The sequence below is a fragment of the Anoplopoma fimbria genome, chromosome 20, assembly GCF_027596085.1.
Source record: "Anoplopoma fimbria isolate UVic2021 breed Golden Eagle Sablefish chromosome 20, Afim_UVic_2022, whole genome shotgun sequence".
NCBI classification, from domain to species: Eukaryota; Metazoa; Chordata; class Actinopteri; order Perciformes; family Anoplopomatidae; genus Anoplopoma; species Anoplopoma fimbria.
This window is the reverse complement of record NC_072468.1, coordinates 564,709-590,931: the sequence shown is the minus strand read 5'-3', so window position 1 is coordinate 590,931 and position 26,223 is coordinate 564,709. Positions and strand designations below refer to the sequence as shown.

Below are 26,223 nucleotides of genomic sequence, written 5' to 3'. Positions count from 1 at the left end.
GTGCAAATGACCTGCCCTCATTGACGAGCTGCATCGAAGGTTGGCAGAGGCGAAGGATTTAACTGCGCCTGGCAGTATTTAACGCCACCACCTTATGTGACTCACAGGGAACACAATAGACTGCAGAAAGGCAGCAGAACAACTTCAGAGAACAATCACCTGCCTTTCCTATAGAAATCAACATGATGTGTTTTTCTCAAGTTGGCACAGACATACTAACTGGACACATCCCATCTCACACATCAAGGAAAGTTTTTACTTTTGCAAATCAGTCAAAGAGATCAAGAGATCTTAGCTCTGTTTAATAGGCTTTTTGTTAGCGTTGCAAACAAGCCTTTACTTATAGTGGCAATGGCCAACACTGTTTGAGGGACAACAGACACACCCTGGCAGCTGTAAATATATCTCAGTCTTGTCCCTGTTGATGGTCCTCAGATGTGTTCATATATTGGTTTCAGACTTTTTTCAAGGTTTTCACTGCATTCATTAGCCTCTGTATCATCGCAGCATCTTCAGTCAGGTAGTGAAGTCATTAGAAAAATTACATTATGAGAGTTCCAGAGTATAATAAAGCAGCGGATAACATGAGAACAGTCGATTCCAACATGTTTTAGTTCATGCAGTATCTCAGCCATCGTTCAGTATTTGCAATAAGAAAGCAAAACGTGCTCCGGCTTGTAGTTGATAAAGGAGCTCTGCTTCCTCCAATTGTGCAAGATATCACACACCCCTTGCAATATTTTTGGATCAGCTGAGATTAAGGAGTGAAAAGTCATTGTGATAAAGAAGCATGTTTTACTTAAACTGGCCCAAAATGAGACAATTTCTGTAAAAATGACCGTTTTTATATTATATATTAGTTTTCTAGATAAGGGCTTCTGTTATAGATCAGAGTTGATTATTTGCTTTAGTCGAGACAACACTGTATGGATACGTTATATCACCGTAGACATAATTTATCTTTAACCTAAATCTAAAACAAATGTTGACAATGTGAATATACAATGTTTACTCACTAAATGCTTCTTAGTTATCAGGTTTTTGCAGTTTTAGGTGTGGTGATAGCAATGCTCTGTGCACTCATACAATGAGTTAAAACCACCTTACTGGCACAATTTCAGAGCTCCATTTCTCATTTCTGAGAAAGATTTCCAGCCATCATAAATGTTTGTTCCTGACAGGTATGGACACACACAGAACAGTGTGATCTAATCACAGAGGGAGAAACTTAACTTGTCAGATCGTGTCTGAAGGCAACCAGAAGGGTATTGTTTTTGGATAATACAGAAATGATATTAGAGTTTACTCAACTGCAACTTGGTAGAGGAATTAAGCAATTAATTAATGGGTAGTTTAGTTCAAATCTTTGACCAATTTAATGACTGGTTAGTAAACAGAACCCAAATTGATGTCTTCATATTGTTTGTTTTGTCCCAAAACTGCTAAAATACCCAATTGTATTCAATTTACAGTTAGAAATAACTCAGAAACACAAACAAACTCTTATATTTGAGAACCAGGAGCCAGCACATATTTACCTGAATAAATGATAAATTGTTAAGTGGTTATAGCAACAAATCAACTCAGCTGTTTATGGTTGCGGGGGACTGCAGTTCAATTAAGTTTAATTTCCTAAATAAGCTGGTAGAAGGTTTCATGTGTTTGCATGTGTCAGAGAATCATGCGTCAACAAGCAACATTCAGTTCGAGCTGAAACAATTTGTTGATTAATACATTTGTCGCTTCATATACGGAAAATTATTCATAACTATTTTGATAAATGATCAATTGTTTTGGTAATTTTACAGCAAAAAAATTAAAACAATCCCACATTCCAGCTTTTCATTTTTGATAGGTCTTTTTTTCTCCTAATTGTTAATGTAATTTTGTAATATATGACTCGGTGATGCATTGAAAAAGCCTTAATGTTTATGAACTTGTGTGGTTAACACAGTGTCTACTGGCTAGATATAACTGACTCAAGACACACTGAAGTAAACTATAGACCCTCTTTACATCATAATTCTTGATTAAAGTGAGAAATGAAGCGGCATGTTTGAGTTGATACAGTAAGATGTAAGGCTGGTACAGAAATAGTGTGTGATTATCCCGTGATTATTAGCTTAAGAGTCCGTTAGAGGGACTAATTGAAGCCTGTAGCGATGGACCACAGTAAAGACCCCACTGTGCCCCATCCACACAGCTGTGAAACCACCTCCTTGGCTTGCTATAAAAAGAACTTGCATTTCCTGGCTTTTGTAGTCATGCTGTCTGTCACCTCACTGTTTATTTGTCTCAGTTACTGATCACATATGATTCACGTCCATACGAGAGATGCAACAACAACAGCCACCCCTGCAGTTCACTATGACAGTCCTATGAGCCCTGTGATTGAATTCCCTTGTGTGCCTCGATCTCCCCTGTTTACCAACAGAAGGGCCAACCAGAAAAATCTAAGTCCTCTTTGCTTTCACTTGTGCAGGAAGCTGGAGCGAAGCAGAATGCCAAGCAGCAGAGAGCGGCACAGCTGCTTGGCCATGTGCACAGAAAACAGGGATAAATGACACAGTTTATAGGGGTCGGTACCTCACGGTTGGTTTGTGACATCAGTTCTAATAGCGGCTTTATTGAACAAATCCTTTAGCTGATTGGTCTGAGCAATGTTAAGGGTAAGAAGTTAGTACAACTGAAAGCAAAGGGTGTGTATTTGTTCTGAGGTGTTGATTAATTTAGTAAGGGATGATTTTTAGGTCAAAGGCGCAGACATAAAGAAGGGCTCTAACTGGTGTCTGAAACAATTTTACTATAGAAACATGAAATGAATTTCCCCTGGTTTTACTTCTCATTAGCAAACCAGATTCACTTCCTATCTGTGATCTAATCTTTTTATTATACGTTTAAAAAAACTAGCGCTGGCAGTCACACCCCTCACAACACCACAAAGCTACTTTGCTGGACAGGGAACAGAAAAAAAGCTGTCATCAAATCATACAGTTTGTCAACTCATAAATTCCAAATTGCATCACTTAATTGACCCCTATTATTGGGTTTCCTTGTACATTGTGATTTCCAGTAGACACAATTAGAATTGATGACATATCATCAAAAGCGCTGGATGATTAAGTGTCGTAAAAAAACCTGTTCTTGCATTGTGAGTAATGTTAGGGAGGATTCATTCATTCAGCTACTAAATCTTTTATTGGAAAGTTAAACAAAGCTGATGGGGTGTTGCTCAATTCTTCAATACCTGATTGTCCGGATGTTGGAGGCACAAAACAATAGGTTGTTCAGTTAGGTTTCCGGTTTTCCCAGAGTACATGGAGATATTTTATTCACTATGTGAATGATTTACGTCATTTGGTTGTTATTTTTTCAATAGCTGGCTAATCAGATTTTGTACATAAAGCGTTTGATGTCATGGTAAAGGCATTTGGACTGAGCTTTCTCCAACTAGAAGTACAGTATCCTGTAAATTGTGACATTCACTTCTTCAACTCGCCACATGTCAGTGGCTCAGTCAGTGACAACTATTCCAGCTGAGAGAACTGAATTTCAGTGTTTCTCCTGCAACATTTTTTGGTTGTGTTACATTTAGAAAGAATTAACGCAGTTCCAGCGCTTCATTTTGCTGTGGGAAGTTTTTTGTTGTTGTAGACCTCCTTCATATCTGCTCACAACTATAGTAAAAGCAAAAGAGGAAGGGGTTTTACGAGGAGGCGGTGTATGGAGGAAATAAGCTACGGTTAAAATGACCTGTCATTTCCTGGCTTCTCATTTGACGTTTCGAGGACCAGGGAGGAGCGAGTCTGATGCTGTTGCTGGTTTAGGAACAGTGTGCAGCTTCTGAGCTGCTGGCTGGAGACGACACTGAAGGCTCATCTGAGACTGGGTTCACAAGAACCTGGCTCCCTGCTCAGCCACATACAATGAGAGATGGACTGGCTCATAACTCAATGCCAGTTGGTAATGTACATTTGACATTAAAGCAGCATTAGAAACTAGCTCAGGGTCAACTGCATTAGATTCCATTTTCATAGGAACTGTGATTATTAGCTAAACAATAAACATGTTATTAACTGCAGTTACAGTAGCACTATACTGCAGCTGCTTTGAAAGTAAGCTACATCATCTTGCTAATTGTTGACCTATTTGCGTGTTGTATTAGGGGAAGTACCTGATTTATTGTGTTGCTTTTTGCTGTACTGTGTGTTATTTGTGTAGAATGAGTCAGTCAGTCTGGAACAACTCATGTCTTCCCTTATGCTGCTTGCTCTACAAATGCTGCCTCAAATATCAGCAACTGTGGCTTTGTGCATACTCAGCTAATCAAAATGTCCAGGTTGTTCCATCACACGGTAGATCAAAGAACATTTTGAGATGTCTGGGTTTTTGTAATCTGATTATGAAACATCGGGTTCCCATGAGTAGCACCGCTTGTCTTAATCAACAGAACTTTTTAATCTGGCTTTATTTAAAAAGTAAAAAATTAAATAAATCAGTTTAAAGTTGACCCGTGTGACTTTAATGTTACTTGGTCTATGTGACAGTGAGACAGGATATGTTGCACTGCAGAGGCTGATTAAAGCTGTGATAACGACATGTAAACATACTTGCAAGATCTAAACTGTCTTTAATGATACTATAAGGATGCAGGAATGTTAATGACAATGAGATGTGTACATTGAGAAGTTGTTATTGTATGTTGACTGCTGTATACTGAGTTTACGGAATGTTTGGAACTTATGACTGAAATGGACTTAAATGAAATGAACTTTTTGTTTTTTGTAACCTCCTTGTTTTGAAAAAGGAAAGCATTGGCTCATGTGTTCCTCACTGTGAATTGCATCTCTTTGCAACATCCTGTTACAAAAACAGGTCATAAGGTTTTGTCAGTGCCGTGTTTTCAGCCAAAGTGTGTCACAGTTAAACGCTCAACATTTTTCCAGTAGTAGCACAACAACTGAGCACAAGCAAAGAGCATATTCCATTCATATTTATTGTGTAACTGTGTACATGTTTCACATACACTAGCGTTTACTATCACTGCATGATGCGTATGATGTGCCTGGGGGCGTGAAGGCCTCTTTCATCACTCATGTCTTCTCTCCTCCCTCTTACAGAAAGACGTAGGCTATCTGCAGCAGTGGTTGGAGGCATTCGTGGCGTCCTTTGAGAGGCTCATTGATGTGCATTCACTGGAGCCTCGGAGGTGAGTAGAAACAGTTATTTACAAACTACATTGCCAGAAGCTCCTACTGGCTTTTATCCCCCAAAGCAAGATGAACTCTGACCTTTATGTAGAGATACCGATTTGACATGTTTATGTTATTTGTAAACGCAGCCCCTATTACAACACCCTTTGCTTCTTCCCCCGTTCTCCTCTCCCATCTTCCAGGCGGGAGGAGTGCAGCTCTGAGGTGCCCTTGCTCCCCAGGGAGGTCCTGGTGTTCCTCGGCACCCAGCTATGGCAGAGTGCAGAACACCTCTCCGAAGCCGCTGAGCCCAACAGCACCACCCCTCACCCCCTGCTCCTCATCAAGTTCTTCATCATTATCTGCAGGTGAGGGCCCAGCCTGCTGTGTATATGCCTCGTTATATTACTATTTGTAGTAAAACTATATTCAGGCAGTTACTAGAGAATAAAAGGACTACCATTTTCTAAGTAAATAAAAATGTACCTGAGTTGAGGTAATGTACAAAATTTGGTATAATTCTCCTTTATTTAAAATAAAATCTTTACTTATAACAAAAGGGGCAATGGTGGAAAAGGGAATCAGATGAATTACAGTTTGAATTAAATTGATTAAATGCAGGTTGCAAAGCAGGTTGTGCAAAAAGGCTGCAACTCCATCACAGGAAGTTGTCACTTACATGTACATTCTGTGCATCTACTGTATTTGCCTTTTTTGCTTAAAATGGTCATATTGGGTAAGCATAAGGCAGATTTTTCTTAACACTCAATTGCACAAGTTTCTCTCAACTTCTAGGAATATGGAGAACATCGACCCAGAGAAGACCCCTGATTTTGTTTTTGAAACCATCAAGCTTTTGAATTTCTGTTTGGACCAGGTAAGACTTTTATAAACTGTGGCTCAAACAGGACACATATTTCAGTAATTTATATCAGGGCTTGGCTCCACTGCATGCTCAATGTATCAAGCATGCAAAGATTATTTAAGCCAAATTGAAATGTGATACACAGTAGACAGTGAACCTATACAGAATGTCAATTGTTTACCATAACATCCACACACAGAAGTAACATAACTAGTTTACACTGAAAAGAGAAGTGGGTGTGTAGTCGACCTTCTATTCAATGAACTGGAATGTGTTGTATTTGTTGCATGAGGAATGTCAAAGACAGGTGTATCTGTGCTGTTGATGAGTAATGCATAAATGTGTGCTCAAACTTTTTATTTTGGACAGCTTAAGAAGGGACAAGGTGAGCAGTCTTCTCTGCAGATGGTTGTGCAGTATGGACTTGTGCTGTGTGAAGGTCTGTTTGACCCTTATCAGACGTGGAGGAGACGCCTGGCAGGGTGAGTGTGTGCTGCTTCACCCTGAAGATTCACTGTGTGAATGTGTGGGAGGTGGAATTTAGTCACAATACCCTTGGACTATAGTGTGTATTTAACATGTTACCCAACCGTTGTGTGATGTGTTACCACCCTTGCTTGTTGCCTCCAAGCCATGGAGTCAAACCTCATTAGTGCCGACAATATTCGAGGCAGCTCTTGACTGAAAAGGCGTGATGTGAGTCAGTGCGGTGACTTGAGGCTTTGTGTGTTTCAGGGAGGAGGTGAGCTCGCTGGAGAGGAACAAGTATAAGTTCTCCCCGTTGGCCTTGCCAGAGGAGCTGCCTGCTCTCTTCCATGGTGAGACACTCCCTTTCGTCTGCTCTTTCACAGTGATCCCTGTCAGACCTCACACTAGAATCAAACAGTTCCCACCACTGCCTAAACACAGCTGAGTTCTGTCATCTTTGACATGAAATACCGTGACCTTTCATTTTCACCAAATTGCCTATTTAATCATTCTTTGCCATGTTGTTTATAATGAAAAATAACGGGTCCGTCCAGTCTAGTGTTAGGTTTTGGCTAAAAACTAAAATTGTTCAGCATCTAATTATCAGGTTTCAATCACCAGAGGCCCAGCATTTCTAATTATAGAAGCCCATTTGATCAGCGAGCACTAATCTATAAGCCATGTGGGAAATCACAGCCTGGGCAAGTTTCAGTACTTCCACATTTTAGGAGGATTACACTGTAATAGCATTCTTTAATTAGAAATATTAACAGCTAATTGTGTAATACCTAGCCAATTAGCAAGGCTTTGGCTATTCATTTTTCAAGTAACTCTAAATGATAGAGGTGGCATTGCAGGTGAAGCTTTTGCTCAGCCATAATACAATGAACATTTTACATTTATTCTTATTTTTCTTAATTTTACAAACCCAAATTATATTTTTATAGCACTGTGTAACTGTTTTCTGTATGGTGGTTAAGTGAAAGCTGGTTTTGCATGACATTGTTCCTTGGCTTGAATACATGTCTTCAGAGAGTCTCCAGGAAAGCAAAGAGATCCCAGAGCTCCTCACACTCAGATTCGTTCATCTCCAGGGCGCTGTCATCAGTGGAGGAAAGGTCTGCTGTCCTTTTCATCAGTGATTATTGTAAAAAAACACTACACATGCTGATTAGATGTGATTATAGGGGGGTGACTTTGTCCATATTTCTTTCCAGAAAAATGGCCTTCTTTCCATCACCCCTCGCTCCGTTGAAGACCTGTTCTCTATTCTGCGAGCTTGGTGCTACCGGACCTCCCCTGAACCCAAAAGTACAGGGCTCCCACGGCTGACCCTGCAGTGCTTGACCGCCATGATTCACCTCCTGCACTCCAGCAGCCCTGCGGAGCGACAGGTGGAGATCAGGACGATCCTGGAGAGCTACTTCCAGCTGCTCAACTGGAACCGTCCACTAATCAGTGAGCAGCTCGAGAGGCAGAGCTGGGAAGAAAGCCTGATCTCCCTCCAGAGACAAATGCTAAGTAAGGGCATGTCCACTAGGTCTCAAATCTAGCATAGCGTACAGCATTCCTTATTATTTATCTCGCTCAATCAGTATGAAGGCCAAATAATCGATTTTACCGGCATGTCAACATCATCCTTGTGGTCCATTTTAGCTGCTGTTCCTGAGATCCTGTATTGCTCTGACAGGCCAGTCCTGCAGGCCGTGTTCCTCAACAACAACTGCTTTGAACACATACTCAGGCTTGTTCAGAACAGCAAGGTCAGAACCGTCTCATCTAAAGTGTGTCTGTCTTCTCTGTCACCTGTTTTTTTTTATTTATGTCATGTCTATTTCCTCTTTTATTTGCCTGGATGCCACATCTGCTGTTCAATGTTAAATATCATAAAAAATGTATACGCTTCCAGCTTATGTTTCTCCCCACATGTCTTCCACATACGTGTAACGCTGAGGCTATACAGACCAGGATCAAACCTGTCACCTGACAGATTACTTTTTTGTCTAATTGTCTGTCTTTTTGTGTTGTGTGTGTGTGTGTGTGTGTGTGTGTGTGTGTGTGTGTGTGTGTGTGTGTGTGTGTGTGTGTGTGTGTGTGTGTGTGTGTGTGTGTGTGTGTGTGTGTGTGTGTGTGTGTGTGTGTGTGTGTGTGTGTGTGTGTGTGTGTGTGTGTGTGTGTGTGTGTGTGTGTGTGTGTGTGTGTGTGTATATGTGTTACTGCGTGTGTATGTCCTGCAGCTCTTTCAGAGCAACATGCGTAGCCAGGAGCGTGAGGTTGTGTCTGACCTCACGACATGTTTACTCTCGGAGGTCGAAGTGGACCAGGTACTTCCCCACTTGGTGTTGTTATTGGTCTGTCAGCAGGAAACTCAGCCTTCTCTCTACTCGTTAGCTGCTCTGAGCTTTTTAAACAGGATGCTTTGGGCAGGAAGTCTGGCTAACACTCTTTTGTAAATAAAGCAGGTAGTCTGGCTTTATGTGATAGTTGTTTTCTGGAGTTCCCTTTTTAATCTGTCGCATCTCTCCATCTGAAGTATCCACTTACAGCCTGTGTTGTTTGTGATTTACTGTTAGTTTGGGCGACATGAATCAAACTTGAAATAAAAGAAAGGACAAGCTGCTGCTAGTTTTGGGCACTTGGAAAAGTTATCATTTATATTATAAGCAAGAGGATTAGTCTTTGCTTGTGTGAGAGTGTTGATTTCTATCACATTCGTAATTAGAGGCTGAATTCCCTGTTGACAACACGAGGCAAGAAGAGCATGTTGTGTTTTTCATAGTGCATGAAATAGTTGTTTTTGGAGTGCATGTCTTTCCTTCTTTTCCTCATATTTAGCTGCTCTGTAGTGTGACCGGTTGTGCTTGTGTGAAAGACTTGGCTCGTGCCCAGGGGTTTAAATGTTACCTAATTTCCAGCAATAGTTGGGGATTGCCTCTGTCTTTTTTTTTCATGGTGGTTTGCTTTGGCTTTGCATGCTGGGATTTATCAGTAATTAACATAGAGGTGACTGTTTAGTGACTGATCCAGCAGTGCACTTTGACCCAGTGTGCTCCAATAATGCAGTGGTGGAATAATAATTTATTAATTTGGTGAAAGATTTCTTCAGAATTGATTTGTTTTATTATTTGTCATGTGCAGTTTGAATGTTCAACTTTTTGGCGCTTTTGTTGTCAAAATAATTTTAACACAATCATTATTTTGATGTAGGTTTTGGTCAAAGGATCAGACAGTATTACAGTTCATGCCCTAGGAGTCCTCACAGCTTTAATGAGTAACTCGCCCTCTGCTAAGGTAAGACCCTTTGTGATCTTCTATGGTCAAATCATGTATCCTTCATACTTCTGTACATTTATTATAAAGCATATGATACTATGATGCCTATAACACCAGCACATATTGGAGCCTGATGAGGAAAGTCGTTTTCTGTTCATTTAGGAAATTTCATTGTAATACTTTCAATGTATGGAAGTGTGCCAACTAGTTATCCCCTGTGGAGCAGCTCTCTCCAGCCTATTTCTGTCTCTTACCCCCTCAGGAGGTTTTCAAGGAGAGGATTGGCTACTCCCAGCTGTTTGATGTGCTGAAGAGTCAAGGTCAACCCACCAAAAGGCTTCTGCAGGAGCTGATGAACATGGTGAAACACACATGTCCTTGTTATCCCCACTGAGTGCAGAGCCAGTAGAAGTCAATTAGCCCTTATTGATGACCTTATTCCTATTTAAATTGGGGTACAAGTTACTGACCATGTGGCCACGTCTTATCCTTATTTTCTGTTATCTCTGTTTTTATTTCTCTCTGTCTCCAGGCAGTGGAGGGTGAGCATGCCCACGCCCATCACCTTGGCATTAGTAACGAACAGCCTCTGCTGCTGCTCCTGCAGTGGCTGCCTGACCTGTCGGGTCAGAGGGACCTTCAGCTGCTAGTGGCCCAATGGCTGGCTACGGTCTGCGGCGGCTCCTTATCCTGTCGCACCGTGGCTGTGGAGGCAGACATGGTGGGGGCTCTGCTGCAGGTGCTCTCACAGCCCCTGAATCTCCACAGGCAGTGTGCAGACACTCTGCTGGGCCTCATGCAGGATCTGGGCTCCCTGTGTCTGAGACCAGAGGAGCTGAAGAGCCTACTCAGACTGCTCAGGGTGGATCAGGACAATGGGGCAGTGGTGGGGAAGGTGCACCCCTACTGTGCTCGCATCATTCAAGTGCTCTCGGCCATGGCGGCCAGAGAAGGCCAGGACAGTGCCTTGCAGTACTTTGATCTTACGCCCCCCATGGCTGGTATTATGGTGCCCACGGTCCAACGCTGGCCAGGCAGCGGTTTTGCCTTTCACGCCTGGCTCTGCCTCAACATGGAGTTCTCCAACAACCGTAAACCCTCTACCATCTCTAGCACAGCGGCTCAGCATGACATGGGAAAGGGACCACGCAGGAAGCAGCTCTACAGGTACATTTTGTGAGAAGAGGAGTTGCAGGCTTTCATATGTATATGGCTGTGGTGTACACTTCTTTGTAACTGAATCTGTTTTTGTGTGTGTGAAGTTTCTTCACGGCAAGTGGGACTGGGTTGGAGGCCTTCTTCACCATGGAGGGAGTGCTGGTGGTGGCTGTTTGCACAAAGAAAGACTACATGGCAGTCGCACTGCCAGAGCACCCACTAGCTGACTCATGCTGGGTGAGTGTGGACACACATAGTACAGCTAGAAATGTGGCCTTCATTTGCTTATTTAGCAAATAAAAATAGATTAAATCAAGGATAAAATCGCACATCAATTTACTAAAGGGCTGCTGTCTGGGCCTGTAACCATGGGGCATTATTACTGTGAGAAATTGAAGAGTTTACCTCCTGAAGAGATAAGTAGCATGAGGTTTACCAATAAAGGTTAAATTAACGCTGTCAACTGTGGGACTGGGTTACTCTAGTTCCTCAATATAAAGATGTATCTTTGTGAACACCAAACGTCACTGGTAGAAATTTGTGTGCTCTCTCATGTCTTACTCAGCATTCGGTGGCTATAGTCCACATCCCAGGCCGTCGTCCATTTGGTCAGAACCTGGTCACCATCTACATCGATGGAGAGCAGCGTCAAACTGCTCAGCTTCGCTTCCCATCTTTCAGTGAGGTAACTGAACCTAGTATCTAATGTATCATGGCCATGGGCGTATTATTGCTGAGTAGTTCCCTTCTATTAATCTAACTTCCTCTTTCTCTTCCCTCGCCTGAACCTGACACCTGAAGCCTTTTACCTCCTGCTGTATCGGATCTGCAGGCCACCGGACCACTACCACCACCACCTCCCCCAACTTGCCCACATCCTCATCCTCCAACCCATCTCCTGAGTTTGCCTTCCCTTCCTATGGCCCTTCCCTCATGCGTTCCCAGTCCTTTCCAGCCACCTTTGCCGGAGGCCGCTGGGGGGCTTCGGGAGACTCCCGGTGCACACCATCCCAGCAGGACTGCAAGACACAGAGTGGGGAACACCTACGTCTCTGGATGGGCTCCTGGGCACCGCATTCATCTGTCACGAGACTCTGCAGCAGACACAGACAAGAGCTCTGCATGCTGCAGGTAAGTCACACTCTGATACAATGCAAATGTTGTTTGTTGTACACATTAGACATTTCAACTAGAGTTCACCAGGCAATCAACTGTAAAGGAAACCAGTAGTAAATAAAAACACAGAATACTCCCAAGAGTTTTTTGTTTTCATGATTACCAAGTAATGTTTGCAGAATGGCCTACTTTATTTTCTGCTCTCCATCACAGGCCCCAACCACGTGTCCTTATTTAAAGCAGAGGGAGAGTTGTCTGATCTCAACGGCAAGCTTCTGCTCTACTACACTCCACAGGTGACCCTCGGAAACGTGCACATTTTATTACACTGCTTTTATAATGTGAATAACCAACAACATCAGTCAAATATTCTTGTTTACAAGTGTGCATATGTTTTCTACAGGCCTTCAAGGGCCAGATATGTCTGGACCTGTCACCCAATCACCAATATGATGGCAGGCTTACAGGACACAGGGTAGTGAACTGGGACATCAAGGTTAGATATGAGAAGTGTAAAATCAATGAAACATCAGTCATGACGTGTCTCCATGTATGCTGTAAAGCTGCTTCCTTTTTGGGCAGGCGCCCTTTGTTGACTGATTTCTGGTCTATAAAGGACCATCGTGGAAGGTTACAAAAATATTGTGGTTTTTTTCCCCTGCAGGATGTTGTAAACGTGGTGGGAGGTGTAGGGGTTTTGCTGCCCCTGCTTGAGCAGGTATGTGAGGCTGAGCAAGTTTGCAATGGCAGTCAGGAGATCTCTGACCTACTGGGACCAGAGCTCACCTCCTCCAGAGGCCCTGCTGCAATGCTGCTGCCACTGAACAAGTCTGCAGGTCAGGTTTTTTTTTAATTTGGTATATCAAACTTTAAGGATCATAAATACATTATCTCCTACGTTTTGAGGGCTAACTGTGTTGTCTTTCTTGGTATATTATTGCAGTGCTATATGCAAAATATGTTTTTCAGTGCAGTTTAAAGTCAGAAGACGTTTTGAATGGTAGCGAGTCAGAGTTTTCACACAATGCATGATGCAAGAACAAACAGGATGTGCTAGACTAATGTGAACAAAATTAGATAAATGGAACACAGTTTAACAAAAGCGATACACATATGCTCACAATGACTCATCCTAAGATGTGATAATGTCAGTAACATGCTTGGTAATGCATAAACACGTCTGTGGGTTACACAGGAAATCTTAAAAGTTGTTTTGCCCTATTTTTTTTCTCTCAGAGGGAAGACTAGAGAGAAACAGCATCGCTGCCTTCCTGCTCATGTTGAAGAACCTGATTCGTCATCACCCGGTCAATCAGGAGAGCCTGCTGCAATGCCACGGGCCGAGCACAATAGGAGCTATGCTCAGCAAAGTAAGCGCCCTGCACATTTGCTCTAGCAAGTGGGAACTAATTGTGAGAAGAAAGGATTAGCATCTGAAAGCTGAGGTTCTGCTGTGTAATTGCAATGTAATGAATGGGTATGATGTCGTTGAAATAGTAGTGGCTCTTTAAAAATTACAGTATCAAATGCTTGTGTGGGGAAATTATTTGCAGAGTTTGCCAGCTTGGTCTCTCTCACTGAGAACAAAGAATATCAGCTTTAAAATTTATAGGGAGATTAAAACCAATTCGAAACATGGAAGCCACAATGAGTTGTGATACACTGTTGTTACTCCTGTTCTCAGCTCTTGTGGTAATATTTTGCTGATAAATGTCAGTTTCTAAACTGCTTAGTGGGTTTCAGAAGATTACATTGTATCACAGTGTCAATGTGAATCTCTGATGGTAGCTGCCAATCAGGTGTTACTTTGGTGCAGCTCAGACATGCACTAACAGGATATTTTGAAATATATGACGTTAAAGTGCAGCATCCTGTAAGGAAACTATGTCCTAATAGTCACATGAGGTTGCCATGTTTGAGAGCGGCAAAGACAGAAACACACATGGGCATATATTGAACACAAACACTTCAACTGAGTGCAACATGTCAGATAAATCAAAATAAAGGAAAACAAACTTAAACACAATCACTCCTCCTCCGTGCTTCCTCTTCTGCAGGTTCCTGACAGCATGATGGACATGAACGTTTTAATGGCCTGTCAGCTGCTGCTGGAGCAGGTTTTCAACGAGGGCAACAGCCCACTTTTACAGCAACTCTACCATCACCTTCTCTTTGATTTTCGCATCTGGACTAAAAGCCATTTTGCTGTTTGTCTGGGTAAGGCACAAGCAACGCTAGTTGCGGAGTATTGCACCTGTGAATCTGTTCATGTCTGCTGAAGATGTTTATGTCCCTTTTTATATGTATATGAATGACTGAAAGGAGCAAGAGGAGGCTAAAAGCAGAGAGGGCAGAGATATAATACATTAATGTGTCTTGTTCCGGCTGCGGCAAGGATAAAAAGAGGATCTGTGCCTCAAGCTACACTTCAATACCCTGCTTTGTAAATGAATGCGCTCCTTCGGTACAACTTTGCATATTGGTCTGACATTTCTAAATGTCAAACTGAAGAGAGATGACAAAAGTGTTCTTTTTCATCCAAAGCCCACGTGCAGTACCTGGCATCTGTGATAAACAAAGGCAAGCAGCGGATGAAGAGGAAGTACGGGGTCCAGTATGTCCTGGATACCATTCGCACATTCTACAGGTGAACCTTTGACATTCACAATATGGTCGCAAAATTAGACAGAGATAAATATATTAAGAGTTGAATAGTTTAAAAGCTAGTCCAAGAATACTTATTGCTATCTATATTAAACCATGATTTCCACTGTTGACAAAAAGATTATTTATTTCTTTCTTTACTAATATAGTGTGGAGAAAGATGGCAGCAGTCTGTCTGAAGAGAAGCAGATGATTCAAAACGCTCTGTTTGCCTTGCTGAAAGACTTTCTCAAGTCTCCTACACTGGAGGACCTTCACAGCGTCCTCGCCTACATTCTGACTGTGGGAGAGGAGAAGCAGGTAGGGCTCATATGTTTCATCTGTGTTTCTTTAGAGAGTTTACTTTTGATATCATTTTGACCTTTTAAGCATGATATTTTACTTCCAATCCCCAAATGAACCCTGATCATCCTCCTTCTTTAATATAATGTTTTGGCATCTCCGTACTTTCGAACTCCTCTTGTGACCACTTAAAACTTTCCCTAAATCCATATTTCTTGGTATCTTATAGTCCTCCTTCACCTTGTTCCTCTGTCCTCATGACTTCTCCTCTCTTTATCACTTAATCTCTCAGGCTGTGAGGGCCTTGGATGTTCTCTATGAACTCTTGAGGAGCAGCCCTCCTCGTGAGCAGGTGCAGGCCGTGCTGCTGGACTGGGGCGTGGAGCAGCTGTACTGCTTGCTGCTCACTCCAAGCTTTGGAGACGAGGCCAGAGAGAGAGTCTTCAGGGTGAGAGATAAAGACTCGACCTCTTCTTAAAATACTTCAGCTTATCACTTGACAGATTTTTGCCTTTCACTGCAAACTCCCATGTGATGTATTGTCAAAACAGAAAAAGAAAATTTTACGTAATTTCCCTTCGTTGTTGCAGGTTTTATACAAAATACTCAAAAGCGAGCGTGTTTCTGAGCGCAACAAGCAACGCATCAAATTGAAGGATTTCGGATATCTCGGCCTGGTTTGTCTCATTGATGAAATTCCAGTAACCATGACCACCGTGCGATGTCTGTACGAGCAGGTCCTTGCTACAGGTAATGCTGAAACAGCTCTGTCTTTTGGGTCAAGAGAGCTTGAAATGTATGACAAAAGAGATTTCTATAAATGTTTAAGCATCTGGAAAGTTGCTTTCGAATCCTAAGTGTTTCTCAATAACATTTAAAAAGCAAAAGTCAGAAGTCAAGCTAGAAGTTTTAACATTCAAAAACTCATCTGCTTCATCAGGACATCAGAACAAATTCTCCAGAGAATCAACATTAAACACAAAACAAACATTTAACTGAGAGACCAATTCATTTGTCTTGAGTTTACCGTTATTTAAAAAATACATGTTAGATAGTTCTTGAGTTTATGAAGGACTCATAATCTAAAAATGTGCTCCTTCCCCACAGATGCGACCCCTAACTTCAGAGACCTTCTGGCTGTGGTCTGTCTATCCCATCGAGCAGAGCTCAGTGTCCGCTTGGACGTCTGCCGGAAGGTCAGTCTGCCCACATTATTTACATTTCTGCTAAAACAACCATAGTCATAGTATGAAGTTACATTCTAAGCATATTTATCATCTCTGTAATGAAAACAAACTCTTCCTCTGTTCCTCTCTGATATTTCCCCAGTTCTTTCATTTGATCCACTCCAACGAAGATTATTCGAAGCAGCTTGCCAGGCAGCCCGGCTGGCAGGATGTTTTGACCAGGCTCTATGTGAAGGAGTTCTACGAGTCCCACGCTGCCAGCATCGCGGGCTCCAGCACCAACAGCTCCTTCGAGCCGAACTACCGGCCACCTCTGCGCAGGGATCAGTCACTGGTAATAGAGGACGCAAACCCCAACATCTTCCTGAGCTACCGCACCTTGCAGGACATTGAAGATGAGGAAGAGGAGGATGAAGGTGGCCGGCGGGACATCTCTGAGGGATTCTCTGATTTATCCCAGTCGCCGCCAAGTGGAGGCGGAGGTCCGCTTAAAACCTTCACGGGCTCCCTCCATTTTAAGTCGTTTGATTCAGTGGACCAAGGGAGTCACTCGTCCTCCACCTCCAACGCTGTTGATATTCCCACATCTAGCCAAGAGGAGGAGGGGAGGGACTACCAGCCCCAATCCCCATTTAGTAACCCCTATGAATTGGAGCTGGTGGGCATGGGAGAGACTGGCGCACACACTCCTGCAGGTAGTCAGACCAACACACCATCTCCTCTTGAGCACTGCAAACCCTTTCCACCTGCCAGACCCAGGAAGAGCTCCAGTCTGTCCAATGTGCTGGATGATACCAGCTATGGGACGGACCCTCCAACTGGAGACACAATCTCCAATACGTCCAACCCACAGGTATGGCTGCTTCCTCAGCTAAGATACTACTGTTAATCAGGCCTATCATTTCATGTCTTTTTTCTGGGATGTGGGACTGAGTCATGTTTGCTTTACAGCAGACCCCTGAGGAGGAGCTGTGCAACCTGCTAACCAACATTGTCTTCTCCGTGCTGTGGAGCCGCAACGGGGGGGAGGCAACGGAGGACGTGGTGTGGAGGGAGAGAGGACAGGTCTTTTCTGTTCTCACCAAACTGGGCTCCTCTTGCCAACTGGTCCACCCTCCCGATGACATCAAACGCAGGTCAGTGACGGTGATTTCAAATGTACTCGCCCTCAGCTAACAAACACATTGAATTGACATTGAGGCTTTCTCGTAATGGAAAAACAAATTGAGCCACACCTACAGCTGTTTCACATTTGTGTTTGAAAATCCATATATGTTATTGTGTCACACTGGGGCAATGTATTCATAGTCTGTTTACCACTCTGTGTGCCAGTCTGTTGGAGATGATGCTGGAGTCGTCTCTATCAGACCTGAGGGAAGCCCAGGGAGTGTCTCTGCCTTTCTGTCCCAGTTTGGTTCGGCTCCTCAGGCTGCTGCAGGACTTCCTGTTTTCTGAGGGTACAGACAACCACACGCTGTGGAGTGAAAAGGTATATCACATATTATCCCATTTAAAACATATGGACCACTGACATATTCTGTTTAGGTAATTTCAAGATTATAGGACGGCTCTTACTGCTTGATAAAGTTTGGTCAACTTTGAATACACAAGGGACAGTAAGTAAACAAGCCCTTTATCCCCGACAAAGCCTCATGTTATATCTTACAACTATTTAAGAATATTGTTAACAAACCCCAACAGAACCGAAACCATTTGATGATATTCCAGCAGCTTGGATTTAAAACCTACCGAGTTGTAGCTCAAATAATCCTAAAAAAAATCACATTTTCCTTTAATTTACTTCCTCATTCATACTTCCAGCTTTTAACCTTATGTTGTCACATACAGTGCAGCAAGTGATCACAAACCTCCACAACGCTACGCATCTTTTTGTAAACGCTAGGCTTTGAAAATTGCTCACAGTAGTGAGACAGAGGCAGTCGTGTGACTACTCTCTCTGTGCAGTGCTGGCAGTAGGAGCTTACTATGTTCCAGAGCAAGGCAGGCCACTTGTTTGCTTTCTATAAATAGACCTATTCAACACCTGTGGAATTTGGATTACTGGTGAATTACAAATGAATTACAAATGTTCAGTCAGAGCAACAGTTGGTGCAGACAATCAAGGGTGTTGTCTTTAAAGTAATGGTGTTATTTGACTTAAGTATTTAAAGAAGCTTTACTTGTGTTTGGGCTATGAAATAAAACTATTAAGATACAAAATAAATCTTTAAATGTCGGACTACATCGTAAGAATGTGATGCTATAACTTTGTTTGTTACATTGGATAAGTAAATTGAATATTGATAGTTAGTCAGTTACTATGTTTAACTTCAGGGATAATGTTTCCGTCATGTCTTACTTATTGCTTGTATTTGATGTCCTGAATGGGTTTATGTTGTCTTAGATGCTGCAAGGTGTGGAAACAGGTCTAGCCTTCTTGTTGAGTCCTTTGTTGACGCTTGTTGTTGTATTGCAGATCTTCGAGGGGGTGGTGAACCTGCTGGACAAGTTGAAGGCCTGGCATAGCACCCCGGGCAGCCCTGGGAACACCGAACTGAAGGAAATGGCCCAGATTGGCCTGCGTATCATCACTGGATATATCAAACAGCAGCACTCACAGGTCAGCTGCAACCTCAACTTGTCCATCACCGAGCCAGAACACCAACCATAAATGTTCCTCACTGTACAACATCTTTCACAACCCAAACGACAACCTGTGCCATTGAACTTTGCAGGAAATAATTCCAAAAGGGGTGTACAGTATTTATTTAACTTGATAAGAGAACTCAGATTAAGCCAGTTTAGAAATACCATGCCTTCTATGGATTTCTTTTCAAAGACATTGCAGTCATTCATCTTAGGGAGTGTTCTGTACGAAAGGGCAGCTCCTCTCAGAGTTATGACTGCTGCTGCGCTCGCTGTAGGATTGTGAGATAGAGACAGTGGCCATAAATAAACTGACCATAAGGCATTCCATTACATTCTGCTGGTTGTGTTCATCTGCAAAGTTGTACAGCTCCCCCTTAAGCCATTTTGTTTTTCACAGTACCAGGTTTGAAATAAATTAACTTAATTGCACCCTGTAACCACAGCTGCAGATCTCTTGGGAATTATGCAAGCCTGGAGCTACTAAGTTTAGTGAATACACAAATTAAAATTAAAAAAACCCACTAACATAGCTTTATTAATTCCAGTGGTGGAGTGTAATTAGGTACATTTGCTTAGTGCTGTAATAAAGCAGAATTATGAAGTACTTGCATTTCAGATATATGATAATTTATACTTCTTCTCAACTTTAGATTTTTCATACAAAGTAATTGCATCTTATGTTGTATGAAAATATGATAGTTATAGATTAAACCACCAAACGTTTAAGAAAATAGCTCTACCTCGACAAAATACTGCTTGTTGAATAAGGCTACAGTATTTAAAATTCAATAAAATAATGTAAGATAACAGTCACAGGGGCCATTCTCCTGCATGAGTGTTTATGCTTCTGATCTATGATTTATTTATTTTAGTACATGATAAAGACGTCCTCTCATGAATGGTATAGATCAGGAAAACTAAGTTAAACACATTTACATATAAATATCTATTTATCATATTTCTTTATAATCTGTATGGGACAGGCTCTGAGTTACAGGCACAGCAGGTGATTTGCCTCTTTCCCCTCCTCAGGTGTGTGTGATGGCCTACGTGAAGCTGCACAGCCTCCTCCAGACGGTGCTGTGTCTGAGCTGGGAGGAGGTGTGCTTCCTGCTCGGCCAGCTGGGCGCCCCCCTGTGGCCAGGTGGTGTAATTGACAGTACTGGCAGTGGACACGCAGAGACTTTCTCCCAGCTTGTGCCCGTCGTGCGAACACTGCTGGACCAGCATGCCGACCCCGTCACCCTCCAAAAGCTGCTCCCCAACCTGCCCATCACTAACGGCAGCACCACCTTCGCCCAGGACCTGAAGGCTTACTGCCACACAGTGGAGTGGCAGGGCTTTTACCAGCAGCAGGTCAGTGCTTTGGCTGTGAATTTAAAAATAGATGTAATTCATTTTTTGTTAAGAGAATCTGTAGAGCCTCCTCCACAGTGTCTCCCAGAATAGGCAGGTATAATAAACAGTGTTCTCTGAGATACTGCTGGCTCTGTTCCTTGTCACATTAGTGTACATTCAGGATTTCATGCAATCTTGCCACCTGGTGTGACTGTTAACCTCCTGGTGGGTGGCTGAGAAATATAATCCAATTTTTTCAAACTGCTATCACAACTTTTGAAAGTAGATAAAAAAAACAACCCTAAATTCCCTAAAGTGCTTGCTAGTTAACCCTCAATGTATTTTAAGCAGAGACTAGTTTATGCTCAGATTAAACTGATGCCAGACACTGGCCTCCAGCTGAGAGGTGGATCCATCATCGCTCTGTGTGACAGTGCACCTTCATAAATCTGTTCTGTTTAGATTACTCTTGTATACAGATCCTGGATACATTAGTCAGTGTGGCATAACTTTGGCTGCCAGGACAGTTTTGAAACTTGGCCCAGGCTGATTTCTCAAGCGTGCATGTCTAAGTGTGTATGTGTTTCTAGTTTATGCTATTTGTTTTAATGTATAGGGAAGTACTATAGGTTTTCGTATGTTTAAACAACTTCATGTTTTTAGCATGAAGTGATACAGCAGTAGGAGGAATGAAAAAACACGTGACTTTAAACAGTGCGGTAGTTGTAAGAAATATCTCCTCTGATAGAATATATAGATAAGGGGAAGCTGTTAAAGGAATGGGGAAGTGTATTTCCAGTCCTGTTTCTCATTTGTTTGGGAGAATCATCCCGTTTCATGAATCTATCATGCAGTATTCTTCCTTTAGGAATTGTATTAGTTATAATATATAAATATAATATATTTATATTTATTAGTTATATTTAGGATCTTTTTGTTTTATAACTTTTACTTGGTGCATACTATTTTCTTTAACATTAAATGTGTGTTGTTGTTGGTGATTTGGCTGATTCTTGCATGAAGGTTTTTGACTTTGTTGAGTTATTCTTGACATTTATGTAGCTGTTTCTGTGCGTGTTTGTGTTTATTTATGTCCTCCTTCGGTAAACCCACCTCAAGGTTCAGCCCACCATGGAGCAGTATGAGCTGGACACGTTTGGGAGGAGCCATGACATCATGTCCAATTTCTGGAATTCGTGCTTCGATGACCTGATGAGTACAGCCTATAGACGGGACAAAGAAAGATCAGACAGCAAGTCCAAGTTTCAGGTTATAAAACTTTTACGCTTCATGAAACAGCCATCATGTCACAGCTTGCTAAGAATACAGAGTTAAACCTTTCGCTTTACTGATCCCACATTTGTGTGTGTTTGTTTGAAAGCAGGAAGTGATCGTGGACCCTTACCTGAAGCGAGTCAGAAGTGAGAACAACAGGTACTTCAGTTGTCAGAAGCAGAGCTCCAGCCAGCAGGGGGTGGTGTGGCAGCACTGGAGAGCTCTCCGCAGGCTTTTGACTAGTGAGAGAGGAGCATGGGCCAACAAGTACGACAACCTCTGACCTTTTTTACAAAATCTCTTTGATCAAGATTTACATGTAATTAATGATGAGAGATCTGAAAATATAATGTCCTTTTGCATTTCTTAGCTGTTCAGAATGTGCTAAATTCTAGTTTTTCTTTTGCCTTTTTATGCCAGAGTTCAACCAGAAGTGAAATTAAAATTGTCCAATGCAGAGACTTATTCAAAGATGCGTCTCAAACTTGTGCCAAACTACAACTACGATCCTCACACTGAGGCCAGTGCCCTGAGGGACAACATGGGTATGTCACCGGTTAGAAACAAATTGTCTCTGCTCTTTTTTAATCCAAGCAAAATGCACTTATGATGTTTTTTATGATCTTCAGGAGCTGACAGCCCTCGTAGCTCTGAACCCCTCCCATTGGCTGTTGCAAAGGAAGCAAAAGTAAGCTACATGGAGGATGATCAGTTAGGAGATGAAGACCTCGTCTTTTTGGATAACAAGTGAGACTCTAATTCGCATAACTTTTGTGTGGTGTCAACAGTTTACAGCATGTCTGTGGGCCATAAACCCAAAGGAAAAAAATCAATTCATCAAGCAGGACTTGAATATGTAATGGTTTAACAATTTTCCCATGCTGTCAGGGTGGAGGGAGAAGACGAGAGCCAGAAAGAAAAACTGGTTCTGTCCGAAGACTGTGAGCTTATTACTATCGTGGCGGTGGTTCCGGGTCGTCTGGAGGTCACCACCCACCATCTGTACTTCTATGATGGCAGCAGTGAGAAAGAAGAGACAGAAGAAGGTACGAAAATATGCGCTCGTGAACATCACACCTAGCTTTTTTCCTGTTCTTCAAAAGGTTCTTATGGAAGTGAATATTATCTGTGTCATTAGGAATCGGGTTTGATTTCAAGAGGCCTCTGTCTCAGCTCAGAGAAGTGCATTTGCGGCGCTATAACCTGCGTCGATCCGCCCTGGAGCTGTTCTTCATAGACCAGGCTCATTACTTCATTAACTTCAGGAAGAAGGTGATGCTCAGATCAAATTTAACTCCTTCAGCTCTATAATTAGAATAAAAAATATGTTTTTAAAGTATTTATGTTTGCCCTCACAGGTACGAAACAAAGTGTACTCTAGGATCCTGGGACTGCGGCCCCCAAACCTGTTTTACTTCGGCTCTCGCTCCCCTCAAGAGCTCCTGAAGGCATCTGGACTTACACAGGTAGTTATTTAATTCAACTCCTCTATGAAGTGTTATGATCTGAATGTTGCTTATTGTGTTGGACCAATCTGATGTTGATGTGTTAAACAGAAATGGGTATACAGAGAAATCTCAAATTTTGAGTATTTGATGCAACTGAACACAATTTCTGGACGCACTTACAACGACCTGTCGCAGTATCCTGTGGTGAGTACAATCACAGTGTGCACAACTTATACTTATTTATGTATATATATATATATATATATATATATATATATATATATATATATATACATTTTTTTATCCTTTTATTATAAAATGATTAAAAATTAAAGCGGCATCATGTTTCAGTTGTGTCTTTTGTTCCTCCTAAGTTCCCCTGGATCTTGTGTGACTATACCTCTCCCATTCTGGATCTGGAGGATTCGTCAGTTTTCAGAGACTTGTCCAAACCAATAGGTGTGGTCAACTCCCGCCATGCTCAGAATGTCAGAGAAAAGTAAGCAGTTATATAACAATGTGAATTTGGTTGTACTAAAACGGTTGCAGAAATGTATCCAGCTGAGGTTGCATCATTTTTATAGATAAGGAGGTAAAAAATGCAAAATTATCCGTCTTCTACTTAAATCAATTATTTCTGTTTGTCACTAGATATGAGAGCTTTGAGGACTCAACAGGCACCATTGACAAATTCCACTATGGCACACACTACTCTAATGCAGCAGGAGTCATGCACTACATGATCCGCATGGAGCCGTTCACAACTCTGCATATCCAGCTGCAGAGCGGCAGGTGGGGACGCTGACTGGTGCATTATATTACATCACATTTAAACTGAGATCTCATGTTGGTATGTTTTGTTTTGTTGTTGTTAAGGTTTGACTGCGCAGACAGACAGTTCCACTCGGTGGCAGCAGCGTGGCAGGCTCGCATGGAGAGTCCAGCTGATGTCAAAGAGCTCATCCCAGAGTTCTTCTACAACCCAGAATTCCTGCAGAACATGAACGGTGCGAAAGAGTGAATCTTTGACAGCTTGAAAGCAAATGAATCCCCTTTGATTTGTTGTGGGATGTTGATATTCAAATATTTTTTCAATGAAAGAACCTAATACAGTATTTTTGTTTAGTCTTCGACCTGGGACGTTTGCAGATATCTCAGGAGCCAGTGACAGATGTTCTGCTGCCTCGATGGGCGTCATCAAGAGAAGACTTCATCAAGCAACACAGGAAGGCCCTGGTGAGTCTTCAAACTTCGCTTGTCAATCATGCACTTGTTTTCTAACACACTGTATTAAGACAACTATTCAACAACTTGTATCTTAAACTCTAGGAGTGTGAGCATGTTTCCAGTCACCTCCATGAGTGGATTGACCTGATCTTTGGTTACAAGCAGAGAGGCGAAGAGGCAGTTAATGCCCTCAATGTCTTCTACTACTGCACTTATGAGGGTAAGGCAGAAGTGAATACTCTTTTTAACTAGTGATGGATGGAACCTGCTAATCTTGTGAAGATTTATTTCAATAATATTGTCTTCAGCTCCTGATGTCCCATATTTCACTGCAGTCTTCACACATGAACAATGTTTTTTTGTGTTCTTATTTGAGACTCACTCTTGCATCTTGTTTGGCGCTCCTGCAGGTGCAGTAGATCTGGACGCCATTGCCAATGAGACCGAGCGCAAGGCCCTGGAAGGCATCATCAGCAACTTTGGACAGACTCCCTGTCAGCTCCTTAAGGTACAACTCCCAGACTTATTTTTGATTATCAGCAAAATGCTGTTAAGTTCTGTTTAAAAAGTAGTAGTTTCATACCACGTTCCTATCCCCAACCAGGAGCCTCATCCTCCTCGTATGTCAGCTCAGAACGCATCCAGGCGGCTGTCCCGGCTGGACACTATGCCTCCAAATATCTTTGAGCAGCTCGACAAACTCCGGCCATTTATGGAGGTGGGTTCTGTCATGATCTCATTATTGCTCTAAATAAATACCTCACAATGTGTTGGTTTGTATGTATGTGTTAACTTGTGCGTTTGTCTCAGGTGGTAAGCGATGGCCTTCCTCTGGTCCAGGCAGTGGTACCAAAGAGCCAGAATCGCTCCTTCATCATCCAGGGCTCAGATATGCTGGTAGGGTTCAGTTAAACACTTTCACAAGGGCCACATGTAAAACTTAACACAATCATTACAACAATAACACATTGGTTTTAGTGATTTAGGTTTTGTTTCATGGCACTTTTTCTATCCAGGTGACTGTGAATTCAAACGGGTTGATAGGGACACACAGCTGGCTGCCATACGACAAAAACATCGCCAACTACTTCACCTTCACTAAGGACCCAACCATGACTAATCCCAAGTGAGCGTCCTCAGAAAACAAACGCCGATGTGGAGCCCATATTTAAGTTTTTGTGGTTTGCAAAGTCATCCAATATCTAAAATGACCTAAAATGACCCAAAATATCCTAGGAATGTCATAAGCCGACTCTAAAACAAAAACAGTAACAACTTTCTTAGTACTTTACTCAGAAATCCTCAACTGAGTCAGGGATATATTGCTTGCCTCACATCATATCAAAAGATCCATAAAACTCTCCTGACAGCAGATGGAAGCACAATCCCTCTTTGTCTGTGAAGCATTAAAGCCTGTTTTAATTAATTGAAATCTGGTTCCAAGTCTAAACCTTGAACGTGGATCACATAAACGCATCATAAATCAGCATAAGACCCATTTGAACACTGGATTTCACGCAGGTTGTAATTTGCAGATGTCATGACAGTTTAATGTGCTGATTATAAATCTCCTCCACATTTAGGCCACAGCTCACTCTCGTTTCTGGTTTCTAACTTTGATCTTTCCACGCTTTGTGGTGCAGAACGCAGCGATTCTTGAGCGGCCCTTTCTCTCCCGGGGTTGAGATCGGCGCTCAGGTGCTAGTGGTTTCCAACGACGGCCGTCTGCTGTTCAGCGGAGGACACTGGGACTGCAGTCTCCGTGTCACCCAGCTGGGGAAGGGCAAGCTGGTGGGCAGGATCTGCCGGCACATTGGTGGGTTCTCAATTTTATATGATTGACTTATGTATACGGTATATTCTTTGTTTCCATGTTACATACTTGTTTTAATTTGTATGTTCCAGACGTGGTTACTTGCTTGGCTCTGGATCTCTGTGGCATCTACCTCATCTCTGGTTCAAGGGACACATCCTGTATAGTGTGGCAGGTTCTACAGGAGGTACACATCTTCAAATCCCTTGTACACATGTGTGTGATTAGACGCTGAGCTCAAAGTTGTGGCTTCACATATGGATTCTGC

General features: G+C 42.3%; 1 protein-coding gene across 1 annotated transcript in view; it reads left to right on the top strand.

Annotated features, from left to right (window-relative positions):
• nbeal2 (neurobeachin-like 2) overlaps positions 1–26,223 on the top strand; it is a 32,253-nt gene that overhangs the window by 2,210 nt on the left and 3,820 nt on the right. The window contains 50 exon segments of the mRNA XM_054620861.1: positions 5,121–5,209; positions 5,396–5,560; positions 5,988–6,069; positions 6,427–6,539; positions 6,793–6,875; positions 7,558–7,643; positions 7,743–8,046; positions 8,182–8,288; positions 8,763–8,849; positions 9,733–9,816; positions 10,061–10,159; positions 10,331–10,965; positions 11,061–11,193; positions 11,522–11,641; positions 11,758–11,947; positions 11,950–12,087; positions 12,286–12,368; positions 12,476–12,568; positions 12,737–12,908; positions 13,309–13,442; positions 14,130–14,289; positions 14,617–14,719; positions 14,886–15,036; positions 15,311–15,466; positions 15,609–15,768; positions 16,126–16,214; positions 16,348–17,058; positions 17,157–17,341; positions 17,538–17,694; positions 18,682–18,825; positions 19,887–20,210; positions 21,312–21,461; positions 21,577–21,734; positions 21,888–22,012; positions 22,097–22,214; positions 22,356–22,513; positions 22,606–22,739; positions 22,826–22,933; positions 23,024–23,119; positions 23,290–23,414; positions 23,567–23,707; positions 23,792–23,922; positions 24,042–24,151; positions 24,245–24,362; positions 24,553–24,650; positions 24,747–24,860; positions 24,953–25,039; positions 25,159–25,268; positions 25,786–25,958; positions 26,048–26,142. Coding sequence (XP_054476836.1) covers positions 5,121–5,209; positions 5,396–5,560; positions 5,988–6,069; positions 6,427–6,539; positions 6,793–6,875; positions 7,558–7,643; positions 7,743–8,046; positions 8,182–8,288; positions 8,763–8,849; positions 9,733–9,816; positions 10,061–10,159; positions 10,331–10,965; positions 11,061–11,193; positions 11,522–11,641; positions 11,758–11,947; positions 11,950–12,087; positions 12,286–12,368; positions 12,476–12,568; positions 12,737–12,908; positions 13,309–13,442; positions 14,130–14,289; positions 14,617–14,719; positions 14,886–15,036; positions 15,311–15,466; positions 15,609–15,768; positions 16,126–16,214; positions 16,348–17,058; positions 17,157–17,341; positions 17,538–17,694; positions 18,682–18,825; positions 19,887–20,210; positions 21,312–21,461; positions 21,577–21,734; positions 21,888–22,012; positions 22,097–22,214; positions 22,356–22,513; positions 22,606–22,739; positions 22,826–22,933; positions 23,024–23,119; positions 23,290–23,414; positions 23,567–23,707; positions 23,792–23,922; positions 24,042–24,151; positions 24,245–24,362; positions 24,553–24,650; positions 24,747–24,860; positions 24,953–25,039; positions 25,159–25,268; positions 25,786–25,958; positions 26,048–26,142 — 7,686 coding nt within the window.